Source organism: Ranitomeya imitator, chromosome 3 (assembly GCF_032444005.1).
Source record: "Ranitomeya imitator isolate aRanImi1 chromosome 3, aRanImi1.pri, whole genome shotgun sequence".
NCBI lineage: Eukaryota > Metazoa > Chordata > Amphibia > Anura > Dendrobatidae > Ranitomeya > Ranitomeya imitator.
This window is the reverse complement of record NC_091284.1, coordinates 248,036,761-248,056,230: the sequence shown is the minus strand read 5'-3', so window position 1 is coordinate 248,056,230 and position 19,470 is coordinate 248,036,761. Positions and strand designations below refer to the sequence as shown.

The window sequence follows — 19,470 nt, the reverse complement described above, 5'->3', positions numbered from 1 at the left end:
AGTGGTTTACCCCCACATATAAAGTATCGGCATACTCAGGACAAATTGTACAACAACTTTTGTGTTCCAATTTCTCCTGTTATCCTTGGTAAAATAAAACAAATTGGAGCTGAAGTACATTTTTTGTGAAAAAAGTTGAATGTAAATTTTTTTTTAAACATTCCAAAAATTCCTGTGAAACACCTGGAGGGTTAATAAGCTTCTTGAATGTGGTTTTGAGCACCTTGAGGGGTGCAGTTTTTAGAATGGTGTCACTTGGTTATTTTCTATCATATAGACCCCTTAAAATGACTTCAAACATGATGTGGTCCCTAACAATAAAATGGTGGTGTAAAAATGAGAAATTGCTGGTCAACTTTTAACCCTTATAACTCCCTAACAAAAAAAATTTTGGTTCCAAAATTGTGCTGATGTAAAGTAGACATGTGGGAAATGTAAGTATTTTGTGTGACATATCTCTGTGATTTAAGGGCATAGAAATTCAAATTTGGAAAATTGCGAAATTTTCAAAATTTTTACCAAATTTCCATTTTTTTCACAAATAAATGCAGGTAATATCAAAGAAATTTTACCACTATCATGAAGTACAATATGTCATGAGAAAACATTGTCAGAATCACTGGGATCCGTTGAAGCATTCCAGAGTTATAACCTCATAAAGGGACAATGGTCAGAAATGTAAAAATTGGCACGCTCATTAACGTGCAAACCACCCTTGGGGGGTAAAGGGGTTAATGTGCTTCTGATTAGGTGATCACCTGAACCAAATCTTATTTAACGAAGGAAAGTATAAAAAATCACTGCTGTGGTGTTCACAATTCTCTTGAAATAGGACAAGCTGGATGGCAAAACAATTGCTACTAATATCCCAAAAGTAATAGGAATGAAAAAATAACTTTTAACCATGCAGAAGGAGTTGAAAAGAAAAGTCCTGAATGAGGAGAAGAAGGGCTAAATTCTGGCTTTACTAGCAGAGGGACACAGTGAGCATCATTTTGCATCCATTCTTAAAATTTCTAAGACGGCTGTCCATTACAACAAGGTCAAGCAGCAGACATTGGGGACAACAAAGCTACAGACTGGCACAGGGCAAAAACGTCTCTCCTCTGACCGGGATGACCGTCATCTTATTCGAATGTCACTCAGCAACGGCAGGAGGACATCAAAAGGTGACCTACAAAAGGAATGGCAAATGGGAGCTGGGGTGAAGTGTATGGCAAGAACAGTTCGTAACAGGCTCCTAGAGGCAGGACTCAAGTCATGTAAAGCTAGAAAAAAGCCTTTCATCAATGAGAAGCAAAGGAGAGCAAGGCTGAAGTTTGCCAAAGACCATAAGGATTGGACCATAGAGGACTGGAGTGACATAATCTTCTCTGATGAGTCTAATTTTCAGCTTTGCCCAACACCTGGTCATCTAATGGTTATATGGAGACCTGGAGAGGCATACAAGCCACAGTGTCTTGCACCCACTGTGAAATATGGTGGAGGATCGGTGATGATCTGGGGATGCTTCAGCAAGGCTGGAATTGGGCAGGTTAATCTTTGCGAAGGACATATGAATCAAGCCGCATACAAGGTTATCCTGGAAAAACAGTTGATTCCTTCTGCTCAGGCAATGTTCCCCAAGTCTGAGGAATGGTTTTTCCAGCAGGACAATGAGCCATGCCACAGAGCTAGGTCAATCAAGGTGTAGATGAAGGGCTACCACATCAAATCCCTGTCATGGCCAGCCCAATCGCCAGACCTGAACTCCAGTCAATGTAATCAAGAGGAAGATGGATAGTCGGATAGTCACAAGCCATCAAACAAAGAAGAAATGCTTACATTTTTGGACCAGGAGTGGCATAAGGTCACCCAAAAGCAATGTAAAAGACTGGTGGAAAGCATGCCAAGACACATAAAAGCTGTGATTAAAAATCATGGTTATTCCACAAAATATTGATTTCTGAACTCTTCCTGTGTTAACATATTAGTATTGTTGTTTCTAAATGATTATGAACTTGTTTTTTTTTTTGCATTGTTTGAGGTCTGCAAGCAATGCATTTTTTTGTTATTTTGACCATTTCTCATTTCAGAAAATAAATACAAAATGTATTGCTTGGAACTTCGGAGACAGGTTGTCAGTAGTTTATAGAATAAAGAACAACGTACATTTTACTCAAAAATATACCTATAGAGAGAAAAATCAGACAAACTGAAAATTTTGTAGCGGTCTCTTAATTTTTGCCAGAGCTTTATATAGCTGTACAGAGCTGTATACAGTGGGTACAGAAAGTATTCAGACCCCTTTACATTTTCCACTCTTTGTTTCATTGCAGCCATTTGGTAAATTCAAAAAAGTTTTTTTTTTTTTCACATCAATGTACACTGCGCCCCATCTTGACTGAAAAAAACAGAAATGTAGACATTTTTACATATTTATGAAAAAGGAAAAACTGAAATATCACATGGTCATAAGTATTCAGACCCTTTGCTCAGTATTGAGTAGAAGCACCCTTTTGAGCTAGTACAGCCATGAGTCTCTTGGGAATGATGCAACAAGTTTTTCACACCTGGATTTGGAGATCCTCTGCCATTCTTCCTTGCAGATCCTCTCCAATTCCGTCAGGTTGGATGGTGAAAGTTGGTGAACAGCCATTTTCAGGTATCTCCAGAGATGCTCAATTGGGTTTAGGTCAGGGCTCTGGCTTGGCTAGTCAAGATTAGCCCTTAGCTGTTGTGAAGCCACTCCTTTGTTATTTTAGCTGTGTGCTTAGGGTCATTGTCTTGATGGAAGGTGAGCCTTTGGCCAAATCTGAGGTCCAGAGCACTCTGGAAGAGGTTTTTATCCAGGATATCTCTGTACTTGGCCGCATTCATGTTTCCTTCAATGGCAACCAGTCGCCCTGTATCTGCAGCTGAAAAACACCCCCATAGCATGATGCTGCCACCACCATGTTTCACTGTTGGGATTGTATTGGGCAGGTGATGAACAGTGCCTGGTTTCTCCACATAAACCGCTTAGCATTATCACCAAAAAGGTCTATCTTCATCTCATCAGATCAGAGAATCTTATTTCTCATAGTCTGGGAGTCCTTCATGTGTTTTTTAGCAAACTCTATGTGGTCTTTCATATGTTTAGCACTGAGGAGAGGCTTCCGTCTGGCTACTCTGCCATAAAGGCCAGACTGGTGGAGGGTTGCAGTGATAGGTGACTTTGTGGAACTTTCTCCCATCTCCATACTGCATCTCTAGAGCTCATCCACAGTGATATTGGGGTTCTTCTTTGCCTCTCTCACTAAGGCTCTTCTCCCACAATTGCTCAGTTTGGCTGGATGGCCAGGTCTAAGAAGACTTCTGGTGGTCCCAAACTTCTTCCCTTTAAGGATTATGGAGGCCACTGTGCTCTTAGGAACCTTGAGTACTGCAGAAATTCTTTTGGAACCTTGGCCAGATCTGTGCCTTGCCACAATTCTGTCTCTGAGCTCCTTGGCCAGTTCCTTTGACCTCATGATTCTCATTTGGTCTGACATGCACTGTGATCTGTGAGGTCTTATATAGACAGGTGTGTGCCTTTCCAAATCAAGTCCTTTCAGTTTAATTAAACACAGTTGGCATCCAATGAAGGAATAGAACCTTCTCAAGGCGGATCACAAGGAAATGGACAGCATGTGACTTAAATATAAGTGTCTGAGCAAAGGGTCTGAATACTTATGACCATGTGATATTTCAGTTTTTCTTTTTTAATAAATATGCAAAAAAATTTGACATTTCTGTTTTTTTCAGTCAAGATGGGGTGCAGAGTGTACATTAATGAGAAAAAAATGAACTTTTTTGAATTATAAATGGCTGTAATGAAACAGAGTGAAAAATTTAAAGGAGTCTGAATACTTTCCATACCCATTGTATAATTTTTTTTTTATTAATATGTTCATTTACCTGGTTATTACTTGTATTCTCCAAAATGTTGCTTGGTACAAATCCTCTCTGCCCCTGTTCATTCTCAACCATCCACCATTGCCTGCTCTGATCTAGAACCTGAAAAAAATAATTATTGATAATACAATTTAAAAATATTGAAAAGTAAAGATGCCTCCTCTGTGGTCTAGTACATTTTTAGTTGTTTTAAGATAACATGAAAATCTATAGGACTTTATCTAATGCAGAGTAGATTTTAATTTGCAAAGCATACAAAATGGGTTCATAGAGTTTTGCTACTAATCATTCAGATGTTTTGTATTGTACTTAAGTTGAATATTTTCAATGTATATTTTGCAAAGTTGAACAAGAAGAAATAACCTCCAGCAAATAGATTTCTTACATGGCAGTATGAAATTGAATAGGAATTATAAATGGTCCTATTGGGAGTGACTGGTAAAGACACTTTCAAAAAGTGCAGCCAAGTATTATAGTAGTAATACATATTTTAGAGTAGTGTAATATTAGATATAATTTTTATATGTACTTCAGTTTGGAACATCACTTAAAAGTATGCAGAGTCACAGCTGCTCAATGAATAAGGTCTGGAGGTTACTTAATTAGCATATGTTGTCCTTAGAGCCAACCTGTCATGTTGAAAATGGTATCTAATCTGCAGGCAGGATGTTATAGAGCAGAATGAGTTGATCAGATTGATAGACATTTTTGTCAGAAAATTATCAGTAGAATTTACATTTTAATAATTAAAATCCCTAGTATCTGTATGCATATGAGTCCAGTGGGTTGTGCTAGTCAGTGACAGTCTTCCCTGCATGACTGTATGCAAAGACACCTGTCAATCTCTGAGTAGGGCAGTCCACTGGAATCATATGAATACAGACACTAGGGATTTGAATGAAAAAAAAAAGTTATACTTGAGCAGGAATGATACTTGATTAGAAGCTCAATTAGCATCAACCTATTTTCTTCACGTATTGGGGTCCATCACACTAACGTGCCTTGACCTTTATCTTACTCAACATATGTATGTATAAATATCAGTTTATAGATTTTTAGTGATTGGTTTACCTAAGTTTGTAGTTTTAAAATAAATTATACACATTCAAATGTAAAATATACAACATTGAGTAAAATGTAAAATCTTGTATATTCCTATTTGGTTAAATGAAAGCCAACATCAGGAAAATGGCCTATTAGGATTTTTGTGTTACATATTTTTAAAAAATATGTTGCTGATGTTTTTTTATTCATATCACAATCTTTATAAAAAAAATAGTTATCTTGCAATATTCACATTTTTTAGACTCATACTTCCTGTCCTTTCAGGAAGAGTTTTCAGAAAAGATCCTTATCAACAGATACAGGAGTAAAACGAAAGGTAACAGCCTTATACACTGATAAAAACAGGGTGCAACATACACAATTTGCGATGTTACAGCTCCCTCTCCCTTCACAATGATTTTGCACACTAATCAGATTTTTCAAAACATAAATTGTTAGGATTAGGGTTTGTTCACTGTGGCTTTATACAAGTGTTGTTTCCTGAAACAATAATAAGATAGAGCTTAATAGTGTGTAAAAATTGCTAAACTTGAATTTGAATTGTGATATGGAAAAAAAGTTGCCAAAAATAAAAAACACACTTAAACACAAAAACCTGATTTGCATAAAAGGTAATTTTTTTAAATTAAATATTTCCTTTTAAGGAGGTTGACTGGTACTTTTATATTGATGGCTTATTCTGATAGGTCATCAATATCAGATAGTTGGAGGTTTGACAACCAGATGCGTAGCCGATCAGCTGTTTCCGATGCCGCCAGATAAGATCAGTAGCGGAGCTGCAAAGCAATGCTTTGTCAACTGCATACTGTCGATGGCCAGGTATAGCAAATTTGTCCCTATTCGAATGAATAGAGGCAGATCGCCAGTACCCCTTTGTGGCCTCACAGCCATCAATATGCAAGTATCTGAAAACCCCTTTAGCTTACTAACTTCAGATCAAGCATGTTAGTGTTGATTTAAAGTAGAAGATTGCATTTCACAAATTCATGACCATACTTGTATGCTTTGTTAAAGGGATTGTCCATTACTAGTACAACCCCTTCTTGATCAAAATATTTGCCACTGATAAAATAATAAAACATATACTCACCTCCCGTGCTGGTGCCATTCCAGTGGTGTTGGCACTCGCAGTCCCTATGGCTCTTGTACGGTGCTGTGACACGTGACGCCGGCACCCCATCAGTGCTGGCGTCATTGTCCCCGCTTTCGGACAAATTAAACATGAAGATGAAGTCCGAGCTGCAGCTGATCTCAGACTTCTTCTTAATGGTCAACTCAACAGGAGGCTGGGACAGTGATGTCAGTGCTGACTGGGCGCCAGCATTATGTGCCACAAAAACAGCATGGGAGCCCCGATAGATTAAGTGCCGACTCTGCGGGATTGGCAGCAGCACGGAAGGTGAGCATAAGCTTTATTATTTTATGGGGACCAAGTGAGGGGTATGACATAAAGTTGTCCAAGTAGTGGACCACTTCCTTTAAAGAGGTTCTATCACCAGATCTAACAATATGATATTTGTACATCATGAAGTAGATCACCTATCCTTGATAGTGTAATTACTTTTAAAATTCACCGCAGAATGACCCTTTAGGCTATGTGCACACGTTCAGGATTTCTTGCAGAAATTTCCTGAGCAAAACCAGACATTTTCTGCAAGAAATCGGCATGCGTTTTTTTTTGCGCGTTTTGAAGCGTTTTTTTCCGGAGCTTCCCAATGCATTAAATAGTGGGTAAAACGCAAAAAATCCACAAAATTAATGAACATGCTGCGTTTTTTTACCGCGATGCATTTTTTTCGTGGAAAAAAACGCATCATGTGCACAAAAATTGCGGAATGCATTCTAAATGATGCGATGCATAATGTATGCGTTTTTATAGTGAAAAAGCGTGAAAAAAATGCAATGTGTGCACACAGCCTCAATCCTTTATGAACTCTCAGCATTTTTTGAGTCCAGCTTTACACTGCCAGATTTTATGAGTTCAAGTTTATTTAGGTTGCAGACCAGACTCTTTTAGTGCACACCTAGATTGATTGATAAGCTCCTCTTGTCCTGCTGCTGAATTCTAGCACATGCTTAGGCTACTTTCCCACTTCCGTCTTCTGGGCTCCGTAGCAATCCGTCGTTATGGGCAAAAAACACATCCTGCAAATGTGCAGGATGCGTTTTTTGCTCATAGACTTGTATTAGCGACGGATCACGACGGATGGGCACACGTCGCATCCGTCGTGCAACGGATCCCTCATGTTTTGGCGGACGCGACGCACAAAAAAAGTTCAATGTAACTTTTTTTGTGCGATGTGTCCCCCATTTCCGACCGCGCATGCGCGGCCGGAACTCCACCCCCTGCTCCCCGCTCATCACACTGGGCAGCAGATGCGTTGTAAAACTGCATCCGCTGCCCACGTTGTGCTAAATTTAGCACAACGTCCGTCGGTACGTCAGGCCGACCGTTTGCGATGGCCCCGTACCGACGGAAGTGTGAAAGTAGCCTTAGGCTAGGTTCCCATTGCGTTAATGGGTTAGCACTAACAGACAGCGTTGCACGACGAAAATGTCGCAAATAACGCCGTGCAACGGGTCCGTTAGCGCACCCATTGACAGCAATGATATTTCTGCCTGTAGCGCATCGCTAGCGCGTGCCATTTTCGGCACGCGCTAGCGATGTGCCGTTCTTTTGTGACGGACCTCAGACACTGCTTGCAGCGTCCGAGGAGCGTCCGAGGTCTGTCCCTCGCTAGCGTAGATCAGGGATCTGCACTAGCGGGGACGGCGAACGCGGCCCCAAAATAAACATTGCGCTAGCGCTATGCGCTTAACGGATTGCCCTAACGCAATGGGAACCTAGCCTTAGTGGAGACTGCAGTCTGAAAAATCCCATGTTCCAGTATCACTTTAAGTGCATAACAGGTTTCTAACAGCATCTACTGCTGTTCATCAAGTGTGAACTCTAGATATGTGTAATATATGGTAGATTTGCCCAAATTTCCAGAAGGTCAATCACAGTGCTGGGCAAGAGGGAGCAGATTAAACAAAATATTAATGTAGTACCAGCCTACTAGACCAACCTACCATGATTTACATAACACAATAATAAATGTGTTTAATGTAAGGAAGGAGTCTAGAAACATTAAAACACACACTGAGAATAGTTACATGAACTTGGTGCTGTGGTGAAATTAGATGGACATGTTCTAGTGACAGGTCCTCTCTTGAAAGCTCATTAACCCCTTCATGAACCAGCCTATTTTGATCTTAATGACCTGGCCGTTTTTTGCAATTCTGACCAGTGTCCCTTTATGAGGTAATAACTCGGGAACGCTTCAACGGATCCTAACGGTTCTGAGACTGTTTTTTCGTGACATATTGGGCTTCATGTTAGTGGTAATTTAGGTTAATAATTTTTGCGTTTATTTGTGAAAAAAATGGAAATTTGGCTAAAATTTTGAAAATTTTGCAATTTTCAAATTTTGAATTTTTATTCTGACAAAGCAGAGAGTTATGTGACACAAAATAGTTAATAAATAACATTTCCCACATGTCTACTTTACATCAGCACAATTTTGGAAACAAAATTTTTTTTTGCTAGGAAGTTATAAGGGTTAAAATTTGACCAGCGATTTCTCATTTTTACAACGAAATTTACAAAACCATTTTTTTAACCCCTTTACCCCCAAGGGTGGTTTGCACGTTAATGACCAGGCCAATTTTTACAATTCTGACCACTGTCCCTTTATGAGGTTATAACTCCGAAACGCTTCAACGGATCCTGGTGATTCTGACATTGTTTTCTCGTGACATATTGTACTTCATGATAGTGGTAAAATTTCTTTGATAGTACCTGCGTTTATTTGTGAAAAAAACGGAAATTTGGCGAAAATTTTGAAAATTTCGCAATTTTCAAACTTTGAATTTTTATGCAATTAAATCACAGAGATATGTCACACAAAATACTTAATAAGTAACATTTCCCACATGTCTCCTTTACATCAGCATAATTTTGGAACCAATTTTTTTTTTTGTTAGGGAGTTATAAGGGTTAAAAGTTGACCAGCAATTTCTCATTTTTACAACACCATTTTTTTTTAGGGACCACGTCTCATTTGAAGTCATTTTGAGGGGTCTATATGATAGAAAATGCCCAAGTGTGACACCATTCTAAAAACTGCACCCCTCAAGGTGCTCAAAACCACATTCAAGAAGTTTATTAACCCTTCAGGTGTTTAATAGGAATTTTTGGAATGTTTAAATAAAAATGCATAGTGTAGAGGGCTTTTCGGTCTCTTTCGTCCCGCTACATTTAGCCCAACTTGGGTCTCTCCCTAAGGTGGCTAGCATGTATGTATCGCTTGCTCACCGAGCCCCACTCCATACAGCCAACCAATTCCAGCCCTGTGCTGATGAGGGCCTAAAGCCCGAAACACGTGTCCACAGGTAGGAATTGGTTGGCTGTGTAAATTTAGAAACTAATCCGCAGCATTGCACGCTTGGCGGTTCCAAGCGCTGTGGATTAGACAGGGGTGGAAAGAGATGATTTGCATAGCTCCGCCTACTGCAAAGGATTCTGGGTAAACCTGCTATTCTTTGTATTATGCTGCTTGCAAGTACTTTCCGTTTCAGGAAAGCATCCACTATGTATTTCCTTTAAGTAGAGGGCTTTTCGGTCTCTTTCGTCCCGCTACATTTAGCCCAACTTGGGTCTCTCCCTAAGGTGGCTAGCATGTATGTATCGCTTGCTCACCGAGCCCCACTCCATACAGCCAACCAATTCCAGCCCTGTGCTGATGAGGGCCTAAAGCCCGAAACACGTGTCCACAGGTAGGAATTGGTTGGCTGTGTAAATTTAGAAACTAATCCGCAGCATTGCACGCTTGGCGGTTCCAAGCGCTGTGGATTAGACAGGGGTGGAAAGAGATGATTTGCATAGCTCCGCCTACTGCAAAGGATTCTGGGTAAACCTGCTATTCTTTGTATTATGCTGCTTGCAAGTACTTTCCGTTTCAGGAAAGCATCCACTATGTATTTCCTTTAAGTAGAGGGCTTTTCGGTCTCTTTCGTCCCGCTACATTTAGCCCAACTTGGGTCTCTCCCTAAGGTGGCTAGCATGTATGTAAATAAAAATGAACATTTAACTTTTTTACACAAAAAATTTACTTCAGCTCCAATTTGTTTTATTTTACCAAGGGTAACAGGAGAAATTGGACCCAAAAAGTTGTTGTCCAATTTGTCCTGAGTACGCTGATACCCCATATGTGGCAGTAAACCACTGTTTGGGCGCATGGGAGAGCTCGGAAGGGAAGGAGCACTATTTGACTTTTCAATGCAAAATTGACAGGAATTGAGATGGGACGCCATGTTGCGTTTGGAGAGCCACTGATGTGCCTAAACATTGAAACCCCCCACAAGTGACACCATTTTGGAAAGTAGACCCCCTAAGGAACTTATCTGGATGCGTGGTGAGCACTTTGACCCACCAAGTGCTTCACAGAAGTTTATAATGCAGAACCGTAAAAATAAAAAATCATATTTTTTCACAAAAATTATATTTTTGCCCCCAATTTTTTATTTTTCCAAGGGTAAGAGAAGAAATTGGACCTCAAAAGTTGTTGTCCAATTTGTCCTGAGTACGCTGATACCCCATATGTGGCAGTAAACCACTGTTTGGGCGCATGGGAGAGCTCGGAAGGGAAGGAGCGCAGTTTGACTTTTCAATGCAAAATTGACAGAAATTGAGATGGGACGCCATGTTGCGTTTGGAGAGCCACTGATGTGCCTAAACATTGAAACCCCCCACAAGTGACACCATTTTGGAAAGTAGACCCCCTAAGGAACTTATCTAGAGGTGTGGTGAGCACTTTGACCCACCAAGTGCTTCACAGAAGTTTATAATGCAGAACCGTAAAAATAAAAAATCATATTTTTTCACAAAAATTATATTTTTGCCCCCAATTTTTTATTTTTCCAAGGGTAAGAGAAGAAATTGGACCTCAAAAGTTGTTGTCCAATTTGTCCCGAGTACGCTGATACCCCATATGTGGCAGTAAACCACTGTTTGGGCGCATGGGAGAGCTCGGAAGGGAAGGAGCGCCGTTTGACTTTTCAATGCAAAATTGACAGGAATTGAGATGGGACGCCATGTTGCGTTTGGAGAGACACTGATGTGCCTAAACATTGAAACCCCCCACAAGTGACACCATTTTGGAAAGTAGACCCCCTAAGGAACTTATCTGGATGTGTGGTGAGCACTTTGACCCACCAAGGGCTTCACAGAAGTTTATAATGCAGAGCCATAAAAATAAAACCAAATTTTTTTTCCACAAAAATTATTTTTTAGCCCCCAGTTTTGTATTTTCCCTAGGGTAACAGGAGAAATTGGACCCCAAAAGTTGTTGTCCAATTTGTCCTGAGTACGCTGATACCCCATATGTGGGGGGGAACCACCGTTTGGGCGCATGGGAGGGTTCGGAAGGGAAGGAGCGCCATTTGGAATGCAGACTTAGATGGAATGGTCTGCAGGCGTCACATTGCGTTTGCAGAGCCCCTAATGTACCTAAACAGTAGAAACCCCCCACAAGTGACACCATTTTGGAAAGTAGACCCCCTAAGGAACTCATCTTGATGTGTTGTGAGAGCTTTGAACCCCCAAGTATTTCACTACAGTTTATAACGCAGAGCCATGCACATAAAAAATTTTTTTTTTTCCACAAAAATTATATTTTAGCCCCCAGTTTTGTATTTTTCCAAGGTTAGCAGGAGAAATTGGACCCTAAATGTTGTTGTCCAATTTGTCCTGAGTACGCTGATACCCGATATGTGGGGGGGAACCACCGTTTGGGCGCATGGGAGGGCTCGGAAGGGAAGGAGCATCATTTGGAATGCAGACTTAGATGGATTGGTCTGCAGGCGTCACATTGCGTTTGCAGAGCCCCTAATGTACCTAAACAGTAGAAACCCCCCACAAGTGACCCCATATTGGAAACTAGACCCCTCAATGAACTTATCTAGATGTGTTGTAAGAACTTTGAACCCCCAAGTGTTTCACTACAGTTTATAACGCAGAGCCGTGAAAATAAAAAATCTTTTTGTTTTCCCACAAAAATTATTTTTTAGCCCCCAGTTTTGTATTTTCCCAAGGGTAACAGGAGAAATTGGTCCACAAAAGTTGTTGTCCAATTTGTCCTGAGTACGCTGATACCCCATATGTGGGGGGGAACCACCGTTTGGGCGCATGGGAGGGTTCGGAAGGGAAGGAGCGCCATTTGGAATGCAGACTTAGATGGAATGGTCTGCAGGCGTCACATTGCGTTTGCAGAGCCCCTAATGTACCTAAACAGTAGAAACCCCCCACAAGTGACACCATTTTGGAAAGTGGACCCCCTAAGGAACTCATCTTGATGTGTTGTGAGAGCTTTGAACCCCCAAGTATTTCACTACAGTTTATAACGCAGAGCCATGCAAATAAAAAATATTTTTTTTTCCACAAAAATTATATTTTAGCCCCCAGTTTTGTATTTTTCCAAGGTTAGCAGGAGAAATTGGACCCTAAATGTTGTTGTCCAATTTGTCCTGAGTACGCTGATACCCGATATGTGGGGGGGAACCACCGTTTGGGCGCATGGGAGGGCTCGGAAGGGAAGGAGCATCATTTGGAATGCAGACTTAGATGGATTGGTCTGCAGGCGTCACATTGCGTTTGCAGAGCCCCTAATGTACCTAAACAGTAGAAACCCCCCACAAGTGACCCCATATTGGAAACTAGACCCCTCAATGAACTTATCTAGATGTGTTGTGAGAACTTTGAACCCCCAAGTGTTTCACTACAGTTTATAACGCAGAGCCGTGAAAATAAAAAATCTTTTTGTTTTCCCACAAAAATTATTTTTTAGCCCCCAGTTTTGTATTTTCCCAAGGGTAACAGGAGAAATTGGTCCACAAAAGTTGTTGTCCAATTTGTCCTGAGTACGCTGATACCCCATATGTGGGGGGGAACCACCGTTTGGGCGCATGGGAGGGTTCGGAAGGGAAGGAGCGCCATTTGGAATGCAGACTTAGATGGAATGGTCTGCAGGCGTCACATTGCGTTTGCAGAGCCCCTAATGTACCTAAACAGTAGAAACCCCCCACAAGTGACACCATTTTGGAAAGTGGACCCCCTAAGGAACTCATCTTGATGTGTTGTGAGAGCTTTGAACCCCCAAGTATTTCACTACAGTTTATAACGCAGAGCCATGCAAATAAAAAATATTTTTTTTTCCACAAAAATTATATTTTAGCCCCCAGTTTTGTATTTTTCCAAGGTTAGCAGGAGAAATTGGACCCTAAATGTTGTTGTCCAATTTGTCCTGAGTACGCTGATACCCGATATGTGGGGGGGAACCACCGTTTGGGCGCATGGGAGGGCTCGGAAGGGAAGGAGCATCATTTGGAATGCAGACTTAGATGGATTGGTCTGCAGGCGTCACATTGCGTTTGCAGAGCCCCTAATGTACCTAAACAGTAGAAACCCCCCACAAGTGACCCCATATTGGAAACTAGACCCCTCAATGAACTTATCTAGATGTGTTGTGAGAACTTTGAACCCCCAAGTGTTTCACTACAGTTTATAACGCAGAGCCGTGAAAATAAAAAATCTTTTTGTTTTCCCACAAAAATTATTTTTTAGCCCCCAGTTTTGTATTTTCCCAAGGGTAACAGGAGAAATTGGTCCACAAAAGTTGTTGTCCAATTTGTCCTGAGTACGCTGATACCCCATATGTGGGGGGGAACCACCGTTTGGGCGCATGGGAGGGTTCGGAAGGGAAGGAGCGCCATTTGGAATGCAGACTTAGATGGAATGGTCTGCAGGCGTCACATTGCGTTTGCAGAGCCCCTAATGTACCTAAACAGTAGAAACCCCCCACAAGTGACACCATTTTGGAAAGTGGACCCCCTAAGGAACTCATCTTGATGTGTTGTGAGAGCTTTGAACCCCCAAGTATTTCACTACAGTTTATAACGCAGAGCCATGCAAATAAAAAATATTTTTTTTTCCACAAAAATTATATTTTAGCCCCCAGTTTTGTATTTTTCCAAGGTTAGCAGGAGAAATTGGACCCTAAATGTTGTTGTCCAATTTGTCCTGAGTACGCTGATACCCGATATGTGGGGGGGAACCACCGTTTGGGCGCATGGGAGGGCTCGGAAGGGAAGGAGCATCATTTGGAATGCAGACTTAGATGGATTGGTCTGCAGGCGTCACATTGCGTTTGCAGAGCCCCTAATGTACCTAAACAGTAGAAACCCCCCACAAGTGACCCCATATTGGAAACTAGACCCCTCAATGAACTTATCTAGATGTGTTGTAAGAACTTTGAACCCCCAAGTGTTTCACTACAGTTTATAACGCAGAGCCGTGAAAATAAAAAATCTTTTTGTTTTCCCACAAAAATTATTTTTTAGCCCCCAGTTTTGTATTTTCCCAAGGGTAACAGGAGAAATTGGTCCACAAAAGTTGTTGTCCAATTTGTCCTGAGTACGCTGATACCCCATATGTTGGGGTAAATCCCTGTTTGGGCACACAGGAGAGCTCGGAAGGGAAGGAGCACTGTTTTACTTTTTCAACGCAGAATTGGCTGGAATTGAGATCGGACGCCATGTCGTGTTTGGAGAGCCCCTGATGTGCCGAAACAGTGGAAACCCCCCAATTATAACTGAAACCCTAATCTAAACACACCCCTAACCCTAATTCCAACGGTAACCCTAACCACACCTCTAACCCTGACACACCCCTAACCCTAATCCCAACCCTATTCCCAACTGTAAATGTAATCTAAACCCTAACTTTAGCCCCAACCCTAACTGTAGCCCCAACCCTAACCCTAACCCTAGCCCTAACCCTAGCCCTAACCCTAGCCCTAACCCTAACCCTAGCCCTAACCCTAGCCCTAACCCTAGCCCTAACCCTAGCCCTAACCCTAACCCTAGCCCTAACCCTAGCCCTAACCCTAGCCCTAGCCCTAGCCCTAACCCTAGCCCTAACCCTAGCCCTAGCCCTAACCCTAGCCCTAACCCTAGCCCTAACCCTAGCCCTAGCCCTAACCCTAGCCCTAACCCTAGCCCTAATGGGAAAATGGAAATAAATACATTTTTTTTTATTTTTCCCTAACTAAGGGGGTGATGAAGGGGGGTTTGATTTACTTTTATAGCGAGTTTTTTAGCGGATTTTTATGATTGGCAGCCGTCACACACTGAAAGACCCTTTTTATTGCAAAAAATATTTTTTGCAATACCACATTTTGAGAGCTATAATTTTTCCATATTTTGGTCCACAGAGTCATGTGAGGTCTTGTTTTTTGCGGGACGAGTTGACGTTTTTATTGAAAACATTTTTGGGCACGTGACATTTTTTTATCGCTTTTTATTCCGATTTTTGTGAGGAAGAATGACCAAAAGCCAGCTATTCATGAATTTCTATTGGGGGAGGCGTTTATACCGTTCCGCGTTTGGTAAAATTGATAAATCAGTTTTATTCTTCGGGTCAGTACGATTACAGCGATACCTCATTTATATCATTTTTTTATGGTTTGGTGCTTTTATACGATAAAAACTATTTTACAGAAAAAATAATTATTTTTGCATCGCTTTATTCTCAGGACTATAACTTTTTTATTTTTTTGCTGATGATGCTGTATGGTGGCTCTTTTTTTGCGGGACAATATGACGCTTTCAGCGGTACCATGGTTATTTATATCTGTCCTTTTGATCGCGTGTTATTCCACTTTTTGTTCGGCGGTCTGATAATAAAGCGTTGTTTTTTGCCTCGTTTTTTTTTTTTTTTTCTTACGGTGTTTACTGAAGGGGTTAACTAGTGGTACAGTTTTATAGGTCGGGTCGTTACGGACGCGGCGATACTAAATATGTGTACTTTTATTGTTTTTTTTTTTTTAGATGAAGAAATGTATTTATGGGAATAATATTTTTTTTTTTTTTTCATTATTTTGGAATATTTTTTTAAATTTTTTTTACACATTTGGAAATTTTTTTTTTTACTTTTTTACTTTGTCCCAGGGGGGGACATCACAGATCAGTGATCTGACAGTTTGCACAGCACTCTGTCAGATCACTGATCTGACATGCAGCGCTGCAGCCTTCACAGTGCCTGCTCTAAGCAGGCTCTGTGAAGCCACCTCCCTCCCTGCAGGACCCGGATCCGCGGCCATCTTGGATCCGGGGCTCGAGCAGGGAGGGAGGTGAGGAGACCCTCGCAGCAACGCGATCACATCGCGTTGCTGCGGGGGGCTCAGGGAAGCCCGCAGGGAGCCCCCTCCTTGCGCGGTGCTTCCCTGCACCGCCGGCACATCGCGATCATCTTTGATCGCGGTGTGCCAGGGGTTAATGTGCCGGGGGCGGTCCGTGACCGCTCCTGGCACATAGTGCCGGATGTCAGCTGCGATAAGCAGCTGACACCCGGCCGCGATCGGCCGCGCTCCCCCCGTGAGCGCGGCCGATCGGCTATGACGTACTATCCCGTCCAGGGTCAGATAAGCCCAGGGCACCTCGACGGGATAGTACGTCTAAGGTCACAGAGGGGTTAAGGACCACCTCACATTTGAAGTCTGTATGGCTGAAAATACCCAAAAGTGACACCATTCTAAAAACTGCACCCCTCAAGGTACTCAAAACCACATTCAAGAAGTTTATTAACCCTTCAGGTACTTCACAGCAGCAGAAGCAACATGGAAGGAAAAAATGAACATTTAACTTTTTAGTCACAAAAATGATGTTTTAGCAACAATTTTTTTATTTTCCCAAGGGTAAAAAGAGAAACTGGACCCCAAACGTTATTATACAATTTGTCCTGAGTACGCTGATACCTCATATGTGGTCACAAACCACTGTTTGTACACACGGCAAGGCTCGGAAGGGAAGGAGCGCCATTTGACTTTTGAATGAAAAATTAGCTCCAATCGTTAGCAGACACCATGTCGCGTTTGGAGAGCCCCTGTGTGCCTAAAAATTGGAGCTCCCCCACATCTGACCCCATTTTCGAAACTAGACCCCCAAAGGAACTTATCTAGATGCATAGTGAACACTTTGAACCCCCAGGTGCTTCACAAATTGATCCGAAAAAATGAAAAAGTACTTTTTTTTCACAAAAAAGTTCATTTAGCCTCAATTTGTTCATTTTCACATGGGCAACAGGATAAAATGGATCCTGAAATTTATTGGGCAATTTCTCCTGAGTACACTGATACCTCACATGTGGGGGTACACCACTGTTTGGGCACGCGGCAGGGCTCGGAAGGGAAGGAGCGCCATTTTACTTTTTGAATGAAAAATTAGCTCCAATCGTTAGCGGACACCATGTCGCGTTTGGAGAGCCCCTGTGTGCCTAAACATTGGAGCTCCCCCACATATGACCCCATTTTGGAAACTAGACCTCCCATGGAAATAATCTAGATGTGCGGTGACCACTTTAAACCCCCAAGTGCTTCATAGAAGTTTATAACGCAGAGCCGTGAAAATAAAAAAATCATTCTTCTTTCCTCAAAAATTATTTTTTAGCCTGCAATTTTTTATTTTCACAAGAGTAACAGGAGAAATTGGACCCCAAAAGTTGTTGTCCAGTTTGTCCTGAGTACGCTGATGCCCCATATGTGGGGGGGGGAACCACTGTTTGGGCACAAGTCGGGGCTCAGAAGGGAAGTAGTGACTTTTGAAATGCAGACTTTGATGGAATGGTCTGCGGACGTCACGTTGCGTTTGCAGAGCCCCTGATGTGCCTAAACAGTAGAAACCCCCCACAAGTGACCCCATTTTGGAAACTAGACCCCCCAAGGAACTTATCTACTGTAAATATGTGGTGAGCACTTTGAACCCCCAAGTGCTTCACAGAAGTTTACAACGCAGAGCCGTGAAAATAACAAATCATTTTTCTTTCCTCAAAAATGATGTTTTAGCAAGCAATTTTTTATTTTCACAAGGGTAACAAAAGAAATTAGACCCCAATTTTTGTTGTCCAGTTTGTCCTGAGTACACTGATACCCCAAATGTGGGGGTAAACCACTGTTTGGGCATACTTCGGGGCTCGGAAGGGAAGTAGTGACTTTTGAAATGCAGACTTTGATGGAATGGTCTGCGGGCATCATGTTGTGTTTGCAGAGCCCCTGATGTGCCTAAACAGTAGAAACACCCCACAAGTGACCCCATTTTGGAAACTAGACCCCCAAGCAACTTATCTAGATATGTGGTGAGCACTTTGAACCCCCAAGTGCTTCACAGAAGCTTACAACGCAGAGTCGTGAAAATAAAAAATCATTTTTCTTTCCTGAAAAAAGATGTTTTAGCAAGCAATTTTTTTATTTTCACAAGGGTAACAGGAGAAATTGGACCCCAAGATTTGTTGCTCAGTTTGTCGTGAGTACGCTGATATCCCATATGTGGGGGTAAACCACTGTTTGGGCACACGTTGGGGCTCGGAAGGGAAGTAGTGTCGTTTTGAAATGCAGACTTTGATGGAATGGTCTGCGGGCGTCACATTGCATTTGCAGAGCCCCTGATGTGCCTAAACAGTAGAAACCTCCCAGAAGTGACCCCATTTTGGAAACTAGACCCCCCAAGGAACTTATTTAGATATGTGGTGAACACTTTGAACCCCCAAGTGCTTCACAGAAGTTTACAACGCAGAGCCGTGAAAATAAAAAATCATTTTTCTTTCCTCAGAAAAGATGTTTTAGCAAGCAATTTTTTTTTTCGCAAGGGTAACAGGAGAAATTGGACCCCAATCGTTGTTGCCCAGTTTGTCCTGAGTACGCTGGTACCCCATATGTGGGGGTAAACCACTGTTCGGGTGCACGTCGGGGCTCGGAAGGGAGGGAGCACCATCTGACTTTTTTGAATGCAAGATTGGCTGGAATCAATGGTGGCGCCATGTTGCGTTTGGAGACCCCTGATGTGCCTAAACAGTGGAAACCTCTCAATTCTAACTTCAACACTAACCCCAACACACCCCTAACCCTAATCCCATCTGTAGCCATAACCCTAATCACAACCCTAACCCCAACACACCCCTAACCACAACCCTAACCCCAACACACCCGTAACCCTAATCCCAACCCTAACCCTAATCCTAACCCTAATCCCAACCCTAACCCTAATCCCAACCCTAACCACAACTTTAACCCCAACACACCCCTAACCCTATCCATAACCCTAACCACAAGCCTAATCTTAACCCTATTTCCAACCCTAGCACTAATTCCAACCCTAACTCTAATTCCAACCCTAACCCTAAGGCTATGTGCCCACGTTGCAGATTCGTGTGAGATTTTTCCGCACGATTTTTGAAAAATCCGCAGGTAAAAGGCACTGCGTTTTACCTGCGGATTTACAGCGGATTTCCAGTGTTTTTTGTGTGGATTTCACCTGCGGATTCCTATTGAGGAACAGGTGAAAAGATGCGGAATCTGCGCAAAATTGACATGCTGCGTAAAATACAACTCAGCGTTTCCG

General features: G+C 42.0%; 1 protein-coding gene across 3 annotated transcripts in view; it reads right to left on the bottom strand.

Annotated features, from left to right (window-relative positions):
- Positions 1–19,470, bottom strand: part of EPS8L3 (EPS8 signaling adaptor L3) — a 300,349-nt gene that overhangs the window by 19,697 nt on the left and 261,182 nt on the right. For 2 of the 3 annotated variants that reach the window (XM_069756327.1, XM_069756328.1), the window contains exon 17: positions 3,919–4,017. The exons of the other annotated variant lie outside the window; for it this stretch is intronic. In XM_069756327.1, the coding sequence (XP_069612428.1) occupies positions 3,919–4,017 (99 nt within the window). The remainder of the gene's footprint in view (positions 1–3,918; positions 4,018–19,470) is intronic. 3 annotated transcript variants of the gene reach the window in all.